At 50.8% G+C, this 15,314-nt stretch overlaps 1 protein-coding gene across 3 annotated transcripts in view; it reads left to right on the top strand.

Moving 5' to 3' along the window:
• The window catches only part of nalcn (sodium leak channel, non-selective), an 81,766-nt gene that overhangs the window by 28,747 nt on the left and 37,705 nt on the right, over nucleotides 1-15,314 (top strand). For all 3 annotated transcript variants that reach the window (XM_067255081.1, XM_067255083.1, XM_067255082.1), the window contains 3 exons: nucleotides 5,614-5,805; nucleotides 7,143-7,280; nucleotides 8,617-8,691. In XM_067255081.1, the coding sequence (XP_067111182.1) occupies nucleotides 5,614-5,805; nucleotides 7,143-7,280; nucleotides 8,617-8,691 (405 nt within the window). The remainder of the gene's footprint in view (nucleotides 1-5,613; nucleotides 5,806-7,142; nucleotides 7,281-8,616; nucleotides 8,692-15,314) is intronic.

Raw genomic sequence — 15,314 nt, 5'->3', positions numbered from 1 at the left:
GGCGGAGATGATGGTGGAACCAGAACCGGGAGGCGACGAGTCCTGATTCCGTGATGAATAGTGGGCTGGATGGGAGGGCGTGGCTGCCGGATTTGGAGTGAATGAGTTTCTGTAGAGACTCGAAGGGGCTGAGAGGAGAATTGAGGCGGAATAGGAAGATGGGAACTGCGGGCCCGCTCTGATTGGTCTTGCTGCGTTTCAGAGAGAAAATGAGTGTGTCGGGGGAGTGTAGGGTGATGTCAGAGACGCATGGATGAGCAGAAGGGTCGAAAGTGGAGGAGGTGAACGTGAATTCGGAGCACCTCAGAAAGCCAGGAGGAACATAGCCTCCAGGGTGGAGTCAGTGGAAGGGGTGGAGTAGCCAGAACGCAGTGTGGTGATGCAGGCGGCTAGTAGGTCGGCAGTGAGGGGGAGTCGTGCAGAGGGAGAGCGGGGTTCCAGGCACTTCAGACCCTTCATGAGAAGGGAGGTCTGGCTGTTGGAGATGGCTGTGCAGGGGGAACCGGAGAGCAACTTGCAGAAGAAGTTGATGCCGCTGAGGTATGTGTGGATGGTGGAAGTGCGGATAGAGAGGTGCGGGTGAGCGTATGAGATGAAGCTGGTGATGGAAAGGAGGTTGAATGAGGGGAATGTGAGGTGGTGAATGGTGTGGAAGGACCTGAAGCTTTTCCAGGCTGTCCAGTAGGTGGAGAGTGTACGGGGGGACAGACCTTGGAGGATGACATCCTGGGTATGGAGGTGGAGGTCGTGGAGGGGTGCCGTTACGTGAAGATCGTATAGGAATACGGAGGGACCGGAGTGGGAAGGGGGTCCGCCTCTGGGGCCAAGCACCTGAATTTCTGCAGGGAGAGACGAGAGAGAGAGTTGGCAATGGTGTTGTCGTGACCGGGGATGTGAGCGGCTCTGATTATGAACTGATGTGTGACTGAAAGCCAGGTGAGGCGACGGATGAAGGGCATGGCGGTGATGGAGTCTGATCGGCCTTTGTTGATCCAGGAGACGACGGCAGTGTTGTCGGAGTGGATGAGGATGGATTGGCGTGACCATTCATGGCCCCAGAGGAGGGCGGCGATGATGATGGGGTAGACCTCGTGAAGTGCAGATGAGGGGGCCAGTGAGGGAGAAGGGCAGGAAGGGAACTCGGAAGGCCATGGGGAGGAGAACCAGCGGACGTTATAATAGCACCCGAAACCAGAAGAGGGGGCGGCGTCGGTGAAGAGCTGCATGTCGTTGGGGTTGGATACAAGATCGTTATAAAAGAAAGTGATGCCGTTCCAGTGGGAAAGGAGATGATGCCAGAGCTCCAACTCCATGAGACAGGAAGCTTCCAGTGTGATGGTGTGGTGGAGCGACTGTACGGATGAAGCCAGGAGGAGGAGGTGGGAAATGAAGGAGCAGCCTTGGGGGATGATGCGGAGAGCGTAGTTCAGATGGCCGAGAAGGGAGAGGAGTTGGCGCAGGTGGGGGTGATCAGGTAATTGGAAAGAAGGAGCGTGATGCGGTCCAGTTTGTCGGTTGGGAGTGAAGCTTTGAAAGCCACGGAGTCCAGTGTGATACCGAGGAACTCCAGTGTTGTAGCTGGCCCTTCTGTCTTTTCCAGGGAGAGGGGGACACCCAGTTGTGAGAACACCGTGGTGAGAGCATGGAGGCCTTGCGCCGGTGGGGATGAAGGGGGGCCGATGGTGAGGAAGTCGTCCAGGAGATGGACTAAGAAGGGAACCTTGTACTCATTGAGGAGGATCCAGCAGAGTGCTTTGGAGAGGCAGTCGAATAAGCGTGGTCTGCTTTTGCAGCCGAATGCCAGTCGGACGGCAAAGTAGTAGGAATCCTCCCAGCAGACCCCAAAGAAAGCCCAGTAGTCTGGGTGGATGGGAAGGACCTTGAAGGCAGTCGTGATGTCGGCCTTCGCCAGCCAGGCGCCGCGGCCAGCCAGGTGGATGAGAGAGATGGCGTGGTCGATGGTGGTGTAAGCCAGGGAGTAGTCCGGGCTGGGGATCAAGCTGTTTATGCTGGGGACGGGGCCGCGACGGGGAGCAGAGAGGTCGATCACAAGCCTCTGCTTGCCCGAGTACTTCCAGGTGGCGATGCCGATGGGGCTCACCCGGTAGACAGGGAACGGGGGAGAGGCAAACGGGCCAATCATGAAGCCCTGAGACACCTCCTTGGCCAACAGGGCAGAGACCACGGCGGGGGCCTCGAGCGCCGAGCGGAGGTTTGGGCAGGCAAAAGAGCAAGCGGGCAAGGACACCAGGCCGGGGGAGAAGCCTTGGAGCCAAGCCGTCGGTCGGTGCCCGCAGGGCCGGACATGAGGGGCTGCCGGGTGAGGGGGTGGGGAGGGGCAGAGGAGCGGGAGGAGGAGGAGGAGAAGGCAGGCCGGGCGGGGGGCCGGGGGCAGGCGCCGGGCGGGCCACAACCGTGCACTCCAGCGACGGATGAGAGGGGGCGCCGCACAGGGAACAGGGCAGGGCGGACCGGGCGGCGAAGACCCGGCAGTAGGCTTCGCTGTCCAGCACGCCCCAGTAGGTGGACTCATTAAACTGCTGCAGCCGCCTTGCGGCCACGGAGGCAAACCGGATGTGGTAGGTGTAGAAGCCGGAGCCCCCGAACCGCAGGGCAAGCTGGTGAGGTGAGGTAGTCGTCCAGCTCCGCACTGCGCCCGGGAAAGGAGGAGCAGATGACGTCCCGGTACAGGGAGAAGGCGTAGGCGAACTACGCAGGTGTGAGCGCCGGGCGGGGTCGGGGTGACGGAGCAAGACGGGGCCACAGGACCCGTCAATGGTACGGGGGGCGGAAACCTGGGAGGGGAGGAGAAGGTCAGCCAGGTCCACATAGTTACCCAGCAGGATGGCGGCCCGGAGGGCAGAAGACACGGGGGAAGGCCGGGAGGCAGAGGGGGCCGCGGGGCGGACCGGGGGAGGCGCCGTGGCCAGCGTGAAGGGAGGGGCGGACAGGGGACTGGCAGGAAGGGCAGCAGCCAGGGCGGGGGGCTGCCGGAGTGGAGCCATCTGCAGAGGAAAGAACAGAACACACAGTCAGGGCAGCAGGGCCCGGAGCAGGCACGGCCAGGACGGGGCACGCAGGGGCAGGCACGGGGCAGGGGGGCGCCATAGAGGCGAGGAACGCCGCAAACAGCCCAGGAAGGTCACCGAGGGCGGGACCTGGGGCAGAGCAGGCGGGGAGGGGGGGCAGGGGAAAGAGGGACGCGGGCAAGGCAGGGGGCAGGAAGGCGCCGGCCGCGACCCCACGCCCGGCAGCGGGAGAGGACCGGTGTGGGGAGGCGGGCGAGGCAGGAGGCAGGGAGCTGCGGGGCTCGGCCCGGCGCCCGGCAGCCGGAGAGGGGCGTTGCGGGGAGGCGGGTGAGGCAGGGGGCCGCGGGGCGCGGTCCAGCGCCCGGCAGCAGAAGGGGGGCGGAGCGGGGAGGCGCGCCAGCCCACGGACTCCCCGAAACAGAGGGCGAACAGCCTGGCCTTCGGATCGGACCGGCTGAAACGCAGCCCCCGAGCCCGGAGGAGGCGCTGCAGGCCGGCGACGGTCCAATCGGAGGGCAGCGCCGGGAGGCTCGGGGCGAGGGACCGCGTGGCGGGCGGAGCCAGGCGCCGCGGAGCAGGAGACGAGGAGCAGCGTGAAGAGCCGGCGGAGGAGGAGAAGCGGGGCCCCCCGTGGTCGCGAGAGGCGAGGCCGGGAAGGCTGAGGAGAGGGCGAGGAGGAGAAACCAGGGCCGGCGCAGGCAGCCACCGAGACCGGGAAGGAAGCCTGGAGCGATCCCGGCAGGAAGGCCGGGGGGGCGGAGACCGCGGGAGGCGGTCGGGCCGACGCCCGGGACCAGCAGGAGAAGCCGCAGGAACCGGGGAAGCCGAGGAGGTCGGAGTGCCGCCAGAAGGCCGAGGGCGGGACCGGCGCTCCAGCCGGGAGGGAAACTCCTCGTCGGACGGGTGGAGGTACAGGACGTCCATGAGGGCGGGAGGCGAACAGCCGGAGCCGGTAGAACGGGCGGCAACGAAGCATGTGGCAGAGTCGGCAGCCAGAACAGCAGCGGGGTGCACGAAAAGTCGAATGACAAAAACATGCTAGCACAAGGATCAGAGCAACGGAAGACTCTTTATACAAGCCTCGTAATTGATACCGGGAGTTTGGTCGCATTCTTCCGTGCTTTCGCTAGGCTGTTGCGTATGAAGTTGATTGCAGTTGGTGCGCATTCTTCCGTGCTTTTGCGATTTGCTTGATTGGAGTATAGGAGGAGTCTTGGTGCGCTATCTTCCTCCCGAAATTTTGTTAGTTAATCTAACTCCCTAAAGTGATGGAAGCTACAATCATGAACCTATAGGCCAAAAGGCTAAATATGCCTTACCTATTTGTATTACGTTTTTATATTTCATTTTCAGTTGTTGCCAAGTGCGCTTAAATTCAAACTTACGTATTGACGCGATCAGCAATTCTTTCCCACGCCAATTGTCTGTCCTTCGCAGCTACAGCCGTATTACTTTTTTTCTGAAATATGTGCTCGGACTCGCCATACGTACGGATTAAAATGTCCAATTCCATTGCGGTGAAATAGGAAGCCCTTTTTGTCGCCTTTTTCCATGGTGAATCCTAGTATCGGGAGCTACATAGATGTTGGCTTTTAGTAGAACTCGTGCCAGCGCTAAACTCAGAGTTGACGTACTCCGAGTCGAATTAACTAAATCATATCAGGTGTTCTGGAACCGAATTTTCGGAGTTTCCCATGTTAGAGTAACTCAACTCTGAGTTCAGGGTTAATCTCAGAGTTTGTTAAACCCGCTACCTGGAATACCCCCCTGAACTCTTTCCCGTGTGATGAAACCAGAAGCACTGTTTTGTAGATCCATTTTGTGTCACAATGTCCATTCCCAATTTCCAGTCCACACCCAGTCCCCAACTTTAGACCTAGCCTTTAGGTCCAGACCCATCCTTCAGATCAGATCAGACATTTTTTATTAGGCTTGTGTTCCCCAGTCCATACCATCAAACCTAAATATAGAAGTAAGTGAGACCGACAGCCTTACATTGATCAGGTCATTGCTCTTTATGCCTTTGACAGGGGCAGATTAAGCAGGTCTGTTTGATATTAGCCTCCACACTTCCCAGCAAGTGAGGAGATGTCCATTCATGCTGGGTTCCTCTGAGACCCTGAGGAGGGTGGAGGAGGAGGGGAGGATATGAGGATCAATAGCCGTTCTCCGCTCCGGATCAAAACCTGACCATGATGCATTGCCCTTCTTGGAGTGTTGTCACCAAAAGCAATTTGGTAAACGCTGCAATGACAAAGCAGCGCGGCTCAGTGTTATTACAGAAGGTGGAGATCAATGATCTCTCAGTCCACATCGATACCTGATCAGTGGCCTACTCTGGTCACTTTTACGCTGTAATTCTATATCCCCCAACACACCTGTATATTGAATTATTAATTTTTCCAGCTACAACTACATTTGGTCTTCATACAAGAGCAACAGATATTCCAATGTATGATTCCTGGATGAACACTGCTCCAAACTTCAGGAAACATTGGAACTGTTGGTTTGGACTGTACTGTACTGTACGTGTACAGTGTGTGTACAGTATTCTGATCAGTCTCTAATAACCCCCTCCCCCCAGGTGCTGCGCGTAGTGCGTCTCATAAAGATCTCCCCTGCGCTGGAGGACTTTGTGTACAAGATCTTCGGTCCTGGGAAGAAGCTGGGCAGCCTGGTGGTGTTCACAGCCAGTCTGCTCATCGTCATGTCAGCCATCAGCCTGCAGATGTTCTGCTTCGTAGAGGAGCTAGACCGGTTCACCACCTTCCCCAGGGTAAGACCATAGAGGGATGGAAAGATGGATGGATAGAATGAATGAATGGATGGATGGGCAGATAGTTATTTTCGAGTAGAGGAACGGTGAATGGAGAAAAAAAGGCATGAATGAACAAACGAATGAAGGAATCGAAAAACGGACAACCCGGGCGGACGAAATGATGAATGAATTCAGGAATGATAGATGACCGTAAGTCCAGCAGAGAGAGAGAGAGAGAGAGAGACACCCAGGAAATGGACACTCGGTGATCACAGCCTCGCCAAAAAACACACGCGCCCCCCCCCCCCCCCCCCAAATGTCACGTGCGAGAAGTCTAATGTGTAGACAGATGCGGCCCCCTACGCCACCTCCTTTGATTTCTAAGTGTTCGTGAGCTTCTTTCCTTCTCATTAGCCACATCGTTTCATCCTTTGCGTTCCCCCCCACCCCCCGCCCCCCCGCCGCCGTCCCACTGATCCCGGCGCTGGGGGACTCTGGGATAGCGCTCCATAAACAGATGCAGCTCGTTTGCTGCTTACCATATCCCTTTTTTTAGGCACACAAACACACACCAGCACATCAGCATGCACACGCTCTGACACATACTACCCACGTTGGCGCACATATACACACAGATGTTGATACGCAGACACACGCTTATGTTGTCAAGTAAGCACGCACACACACACAAACACATTGGGAGTTAATGATGTTTGTCCGTTACCCTTATGGCTAGACCTGTTGCTGGCATTATCCTTATCAACAGTGACAAGGAACAATGCTAGAGGCTGTATGGTACGGGGAGAGGAGAAGGAGAGGAGAGGGAGAATTGGAGAGGGGGGGATGGCATTGGGAGGAGAGGAGAATGGAGTGCAGAGGAGAGGAGAGAGATGATGCATTGGAGAGGAGGAGGGGAGGGCTGGAGGAGGAGAGGTGGCTGGAGTGGAGAGAGAGAGGAGAGAAGGGACCCTGAGGCCAGTGAGTCTCAGCTGTCTGGCCGCCAACCTTCAGGTGACCTCCACAGAAAGGAGGCAGACAGACACTGGAGCACGTCCCTCCTCCTCCACCTCCCCTCCCTCTCTGATCCCGCCGCCGCTGTCCACTCCTCCTCCTCTTTCCTCTCCTCCTACTCCCCTTCTCCCTCTCCTCTTCCTCACTGTCCTCCCCTCGCTCTCCTCTCTCTTCACCTACCCTCCCTCTCCTTCTTCCTTCCTTCCTCCTCTCCTTCTCCTCCACCCTCTTGCCCTGCCCTTGCCGGATAATGTTTCCAACTGGTACAACTACATTCACGTATACACACACACACACACAGATGCTGGCTCTCTTACCCCCTCTATCCTCCATGGTGTTCCCAGGCGTTCATGTCCATGTTCCAGATCCTAACGCAGGAGGGCTGGGTGGATGTGATGGACCAGACCCTGGTCGCCGTGGGAGACTGGTGGGCTCCTGTAGTAGCCATCTACTTCATCCTCTACCACCTGTTTGCTACCCTGGTAAGATACCTCCAACACACACCTTAGAGCCAGCCCAGGGTAACCTAGGGCAACCATGAATAACGCACATTAGCCTTAACCACCACACAACCCAGCCCCTATCTCCCATCCAACATGAACATTAATTTACCCGATTGGGTATCTGAGATTTATACCAAGAGATAGGCAGACTAGATGTGTGTGGATTCCCAGGGACCAGACCATATCTTCTCCCGCTGGATGTCCGCCCACACAGCAGTGTCCCAGCCCCAACCCAGCTGTCTCATGAGTGCCTGGCATGGAGAACACTAGACTTTTCTATGCAGCCATTTGTCAAGATGAGTGTATTATGATGAGTTTATAAAAAGCTGGCGATAAGTGATGTTAACAGGCTAATGCAGCCACATGACTGAACTGAGCCAGCGTGGATGCTGGGGAGAGAGTAGCAGGGCACTTGGTACTGTCTCCTGGTCTGTGGTTTAGGAGGTTCTGACCCAACACCCACTGGTACATTTATTATAATGGGTTAGCTTTGTTGGCTGAGCGGGTGGAGGAATCAAAGCAGAGCTCTGCTGGGTTGTGAATATAGTATTCAAATAAATTATAAGGAAGGAACATGTTTTTCAGTTATGTGTATATTTTTCTAAATCAGAATGTCTGTCCAAATTAATAATAATAAAAAAAAAATCTGAATAGAGCAAGGCCTAAAATATATAATTTGCTATAGTTTTTTTAACTTACCACAGTTATTACAGATTAAATACATTTTGAGAGGTTTCCCTAGTTCTGGTATACCATTGCTTATATTTTTTTCTCCAGTTTTTAGATGTCAGTAAGAACTGTAGTCAAGTCAAATCTGTTTATTTATAAAGCACATTTAAAAACAGAAAACAAAACAGCCAACAGCCAACCAAAGCTGTACAAAGTTATCAAATAAGGCAAACAACAATAGAATACAAACAACAGACAAACAAAAAGCAGCAAAAGAGCAAAAAGCTGTAGTTTGTCGACAGAGAGAGCCTCTCCATGATGATTCAGATCCATGCAGGTCTCCTGTTCCCAGGCTGAGTGCTGCCATTTCAATATTTGGCCTTGGGATCATGTGATCCATTAGAAAACTCCTGCTTGCTGACACACAACCAAACACTCACACACAAACACACACCAACTGACTTTGGGTGACTCAAACCCTTCTCAGTCCTCTCGAAAAAGGATGTTTTCCAGCACAAACACGTTCTGTGAATGAGCTTAATCTATTCTGATGGGGGTGTCTGTCCGCGTCCCGAGAACACCTGGTGCCTCACTGTGTCTTCCAGCCCAGGTGTTTAGCATCTTCCTCCCTTTCGCTGGGTTTCAGATCCTGCTCAGTCTGTTTGTGGCTGTGATCCTGGATAATCTGGAGCTGGATGAAGACCTGAAGAAACTCAAACAGGTAGGCTCTCCTGTCCTGACCAGATCAGACAAGCCGTAACACACACACAGTCGCACACACACACACCGACATGCCATATGACAGGTCCTGGTATGCCTGGCTTGATTATAACTTGTCTACACTTGAGTGGATACCCCTCACTCAAGTCCTCACTGAAGGTTATGCAATGTGCATTGATTTTGTACACATCTGTCACTTCTGTATTGAGGCCAGTGTGTTGCCAGTATTCACCCAGTTTTCAGAGTGGAATGGTTAGTAGATATGTCGCTATTGGACCCCCCCCCCCCCATCTTTCCCTCTCTTTGTCTTTCTCACACTGCATCAGCAAACTGACTTAGCTGCTGCAGCACATTGGTCTGGACTTGCTGGTTCACGCTCAGTTGCCGGTGCTGGTCAACAACACCCAAGTGTTGGCCTACCAAGACATTTTGTAAAAGGCTAGCTGCATGCTAGCAACATGCTACGTACATACTGGACAATGGCAACTAGATGGTCTGGAAACAAGTTAAAGCAGAGGGATGCACTAAGGATACATGCGTGGATATTTGTCTCTCTAGCAGTGATGGCTCTTTCTGTTATTATTTCGTCTTCTGTCTCTCGTTCTCTCTATATCGGTGGACCACTTCTAGAGTTCTCTGCTGAAAAGAATGATAGACACAGGCGAACGTCCCTCTTTAGTGATTTTTCCATTCAACACCTGTAGGGGGCTTTCATAGGAAAGCATGACTCATCAAGGCATTAAAACTTGATGAGTATAATGCTGGTGTGTAGAGATACACACATACGGGGACATTTACACACAGACATTTGTGTGGCCATTCTTGTGGGGACTGAAAATTCAGTTCCATTTGAAATCCTGATCTTCTCTAATCCCTAACTTTAACCCTTACTTTAACATACATTAAAATAAAAGCAGAAACCCTCTAGAAATAGCACTTAACCAAGAAAATGTCTTCACAAGTTCAAATGTTCCTTAGTTTCCAGTGCCCATTAGAATAATCAAACATGCTCACACATCCTCCCACACACACAGGTGAACTCCTTCGTCAAATTCAAACGAAGCTCTTTAACAAAGGCACTTCTAAGGACATGTACTTCTGGATTTAGTTAGATAAAAGGATAAACCCATTTCAAGATCCAACTGTGCAATACCTACACTGGTGTGTGTTGGTGTGTATAAGTGCTCTATGTTTGTGTTCCGAGCCTGCATCCCATAATGGATGCAGGCTGTATGTGTGTTTACACACAAACAAACATACAGATGCGCCGCACACACATCACCATCTGACAGGTCCTTGTGTGCCTGGGTGGGTTATATCCTGTCTACACACGAGTGATCAGGATCAGTGGCTGTAAAATTGCCTATTTTCCAGGTGCTTCAATCCCAGAGGCAGCACCAGCCCACAGAATGTATAGGGGGCAGATGGTTATCACTGATCCTCTGCCCCAGCAGGCCCCGCACCAGTCCCTTGGCTGGCCTTCAGGTTCAGGTGTACCACAAAACACCTGCAACATCTCTATTCCAGCAATACACCAAATCCCAATTCAGTAGGCATAGCTAGCTGGATGCAGTTAGTTTGTGCTCTTCCTAGTCAGTGTGTACTGTTTTTGGGTATCCATCACCTCAGGTTAAAACTGTAGAATATTTTGGGCGACATGGGGGACGTGAATCAGTGTTCCCACCGGGAGTCTGACTCCCCCTTGGGGCCCCGGCGGGCGCCATCCTTTCCGGGGACATTTCTAATCCTGTCTTCTTCACAGGCTGACGAGCTCCTGCATGATTGTCATGCTCGAAATTAATTAGAAAGAATGGCACAACAAATTGAAGTTGAATAATCTATTCACAAAGTGCATTCATGCAAGTCACAACGTCAGGTCTCCAGGTATTGTAATGCTTTTGATTTGAAATGAATCATAGTCGTAAAAAGAAGACTGCGAAGGACAAAAAGAAAAAAGAGGAACATTTACTAGCTTGCTTTTTGCATCAACCTTCAGAGAATATGTTGTCTTCTGTGTTCTCTTGCTGGAGTGACAGCTGTGAGGTTACAGTGGGTTGCTAGATGGTTCTACAGGAGCTTGGCAGGGAGTCTCTCCTTGAGAGACTAACAAGCCTTGTTGACAGCATGTCACAGAATCCCTCCTCTCGGCCATGTGGAGTGTGTGTGTAACACTCTAACGCTTCACCTGTAAGTGTGAGTCAAGTGTAGATATGTGCGTGCGTGACACAGGGATTTGACTCCCTCAGTCCTGTTGGTTGAGTCAGACGCCAGGCTCCAGACAGACTCACAGCACGTCTTCAATATGGCCTACTAAAGGAGGACATTCGTTCTCGCGTTCACTCTCCACTGTCTGTCAGCCCTCAGCCCCTACTGAGAAACCTCCCCTGATTGACCCAGACCTGTCCTCCTTCGCAGGGGAGGTTCTGTCCCCCCCATGCATCAGGGTAGCGCAGATAGACTCCCCCCCTGCCCTCCCCCCCCCCACCCCCCACCCCCCACACACACACAAACACCCTTTCAGGAGCAGAGAGTGGCAGGATGCTGCAGTCAGTCAGCCCAGAGATGGACTACCCTGTTTTTGGAAAGACAAGACATCCTATTTAAAGCAGCAGACCAATACGAAATAGAGGAAAGTTCTAGAGTCCGGGATTGTGACTCATATTCACACTGACAGACGAGACCACCCATATAGCACTAATAACATGATCTGACTGGCTTTCATTGTGCCCTCAATATAAGTGATTTAGTTGAATAATTTCCGCTGCGGTATATCATTAGGGCAGACTGAGGAGTCAGGGAGATTTATTGGTCATATGCAAGTATAATACAGTTCATTCTGTGCAATTACATTATTTGGTCAAGGCAAGGCAACAGCCACACTGTAGGCATAACGAAGCATATTTTAATTAAAAAATACTGGCAAAAAAGCAATACAAGTATAGCAAAAATAAATATAGCAGGAGCAGCAATAAAAACATAACAGAAATAGAAAAGTACAATAACAGCAAAACAAGTACTAATAATAACATGATAATAAACCCTGTGTATAGATGGTTATAACAGGTATTTAAATATTAGAAATATAAAGTGATGAAGGGCAGATGGATGTGTGCTTTCAATAGGTTAATGTTGATAATTGAGAAGCATGATGGCCTGGAAAAAAAACAAAAACAAACCTGTTTATGATTCTGGTAGTGGCAGGATGGTTGAAGGATGGCATTGGAGCTCTGTGTGGTCCCAGTCATGCGTGACCAGGGCGTACAGGAGGTGACTTCGTACACAGCCTGGAGGGGCTACAGTGCTCAGGGTCAGGTCACCCATTCTCACCACCTGGGGTCTCCCCATCAGGAAGTCCAGGATCCTGTAGCAACGGGAGAGGCTGAGACCCAGGAGCCTGACCATGGGGATGAGCTTAGCGGGCACAACTGTGTTGACTGCTGAGCTGTAATCCACAGCATCCTCCCATACGTGTCTCACCCATATCCAGGTGGGAGAGGACGGTTTGAACTGCCAGAGTGTCTGCGTCGTCCGTAGATCTATTGGGAGGGGTATGCGAGTTTCCAGGGGTCCAAGGTGTGGGGGAGGGAGGAGCAGAAGTGGGATCTGACTAACCCCTCGAAGCTACAGTCATTCAGACATGATGGAAGGTTTCTTCAGCGCAGGGACAATGGTTGTCTGTTTGAAGCAGGAGTGGACTACAGACGGGTTCAGGGAGAGGTTGAATATCAAGGTGAATACCACTGCTGGTTGATGCACGCTCTGAGGACACAACCTGGAATGCCATCTGGCCCTGGTGATTTCCGCAAATTGACTATTTTCAGAGCTGTCGTCATGTCAACCGTAGGTAGGGACAGAGTGCTGTCGTCCTGGTCCTCAGCTTGTCTTACCAACGGTATGGTGTTGATAATATCAAATTGTGCGTGGAAGATGTTGAGCTTGTTGAGAAGAAAGGCGGCGGATTGGGCATGAGGAAATCAGGACTTAAAGCTCTTAAAAACCTAATAGACATAAACATAAACCTAATAGAGCCCCCATAACATATAGGATATGACTAACATTACATCTACTGTATGTATATGGTACACAAGACATGGTATTGATACAGATGTTAGTAATCTATTTCTATTTCTTATGATGATGCAACACTCACCTCGTGATTTTCTGTGACAGACTCACCTTTTGATATGATTTCCATATCAACACTGTGTTCCTTTCCATTATTTGACTGCAATACCCAGGACATGCTTGTAACTTCCTCTGTGTGTTTGTGTGTGTGTTTGTGTGTCAGCCTACACGTTTGTGTTTGTCTGAATATGCACAGAGGCACTTAGAGGGTCTTATAGATCAAGCAAAGTATAGCTACCATTTTGGGGTGCTCTGCCTTTGACTCTGAGAACCAGGGAGGGAAACTACAATTATATATATTTTGGATCATTATTTGACATTCCTCACCTGTGTGAGTGAGGAAGCGCAGTGAAGGGGATTGAAATTAAACCTAAAAAAGAGGGAGAGAGAGGAAAAGAGAAACCGTCGAGCACTGTTGCTGGGCGGAAACGATCCAGAGTTCTCACTTTGTCATCACAGACTGGATTTCATTTGTCATCCACATTTAGTGCTGATGCACACACACAGGGATCATTAGCAATTAGAGATGCGAGGTTAGCGGAGGCGCTGCTAATGAACACCCGGTCCTCTATGCAGATGAGACATAGGAAACAGGAAGTACCTAATCACACACACACACTTTTGTTCTCTATGCCGTTCTCTTATTAAGACACAAACACACCCACCCAGACCTTCAGTACCCACTGTCTGTTTCTCTGTGTCTGTCTATCAGACACAGCCAACACACAGCAACACTGGAGCCCTCCTGTTCATGCTTCACCCATCAATGCTGATTATGATGATGCATTTATGGCGTGAAATTCGATTTGGGGGAACTTTTAATGAAATGTAGCAGACAGACAGAGAGGGAGACAAGAGAGGTAAATGGAATTGAAGGCAAGGTGACGTCTTGCATCCGAGACAGCAGACAGTCTGCCATGGCATGTTTGTCGTCAGACTACATGCTACTGGTAAAATGAAGACTGTCTTAATCATTTACATTTACATTTAGTCATTTAGCAGACGCTCTTATCCAGAGCGACTTACAGAAAGTACAGGGACATTCTCCCCGAGGCAAGTAGGGTGAAGTGCCTTGCCCAAGGACACAACATCAGTTGGCATGACCGGGAATCGAACTGGCAACCTTCGGATTACTATCCCGACTCCCTCACCGCTCAGCCACCTGACTCCCATTGTCCCACTTAATACTTTGCCAAGACTAAGACCACGTTAAGGTTAAATACTAACACAACAGTCCTAAGACTATATGCTATTGGTAAGCTTACATAGGACTGGAAAAGTCAGAAAAGGGCGTAGGTAAATTGCCAAAACAGTTTTTAACATAAAAAGACAATATTAAAACGAACGTCATCTTCTTCCCTCGTGGATGCTCCAGCCGAGACTGTAGTTCCCATCAACGTTAATTAAATCATATTATTCGAAGTGAATTCATTAATCAGGCAGATAAATGACATAAATCAAATCGTTTTTCAGACTTCATACACGCAATTATTGGTGGTTTTGTATCAATCGAAGTTCATAACAAAAGTTTTACAGTAAAGAAAATATATTGTGAGTACAGTATATACCTGAGTTATGAGACACTATCGTTCATTAATACTGGCTTTGCATTGTTCAGTGTACTCAGGACCCTTGATGAAGATGTATTGACAGCCACTGCTACATCCTCACACACATTATAGACACAGCAATCTGGGGGGCATGTTGAGCATCCCTATTAATCATTTACTTTTGGATTTTTTTATCTGTACATGATTGGGCACCTGTTAAAGGGACCAGCCAAATGACTCAATAATTCCACCCACATGGTGGAGCCAGTCTCATCTACTTCCGGATAAAGGATGTGAGCAAGATAGTAAATTATTTCATTTCGCTCTAAGCGTTCGATGGTACCCCAGAGTGTTCCATGGTGCTCTTCCAAAATCTCAGGATAAGATAGACTACAAACTAAAAGTCACCTCAGATTACGTAGAACTAGCGCTATAATATTATATTGATATTAATATCATATTATTCTAACTGAGACTGTCTCACACCACATGCCAAGACTAAATGGCAAGCTTTCTTCTATTCTATCCTCTGTGTTTATGAGGCACACTTAGTAGGCGGACTAATTTGACTTTCTTTTGCCTGCCACTTCATCTCACATGATGGTGAGGAGGTTGCTGCCCATCAGCAGAGGGAGGGATGAAGGGAGGGAGAGGTGTGAACAATCACAGGTTTCCCTGAGGCTGTATGGCCACCCCTGTCTTTGTCCATCATCTCCAGTTCCGGCTCTCCTTCCATCTTGGCCGCGGCGGTTTGAGAGACAATGATGAAGTTGCCTCCTCTAGGCCGATGGGACAGAGGGGCCACGGAGAGGGAGACAAACAGGAAGAATATCAAACTGGAAAAAAAGAGTTTACCCCTGGGGTGATGGTGCTGATCATGTGTGTGTGGGTGGATTCCTGAGCAAACTGGTTTTGTCTTATGGAACAAGTCAGAGAAGCTATTGTGAAG

Source organism: Osmerus mordax, chromosome 2 (genome assembly GCF_038355195.1).
Source record: "Osmerus mordax isolate fOsmMor3 chromosome 2, fOsmMor3.pri, whole genome shotgun sequence".
Lineage (NCBI taxonomy): Eukaryota > Metazoa > Chordata > Actinopteri > Osmeriformes > Osmeridae > Osmerus > Osmerus mordax.
Note: the sequence above shows the minus strand (reverse complement) of the source record. Positions and strands in the feature narration are given on the sequence as shown.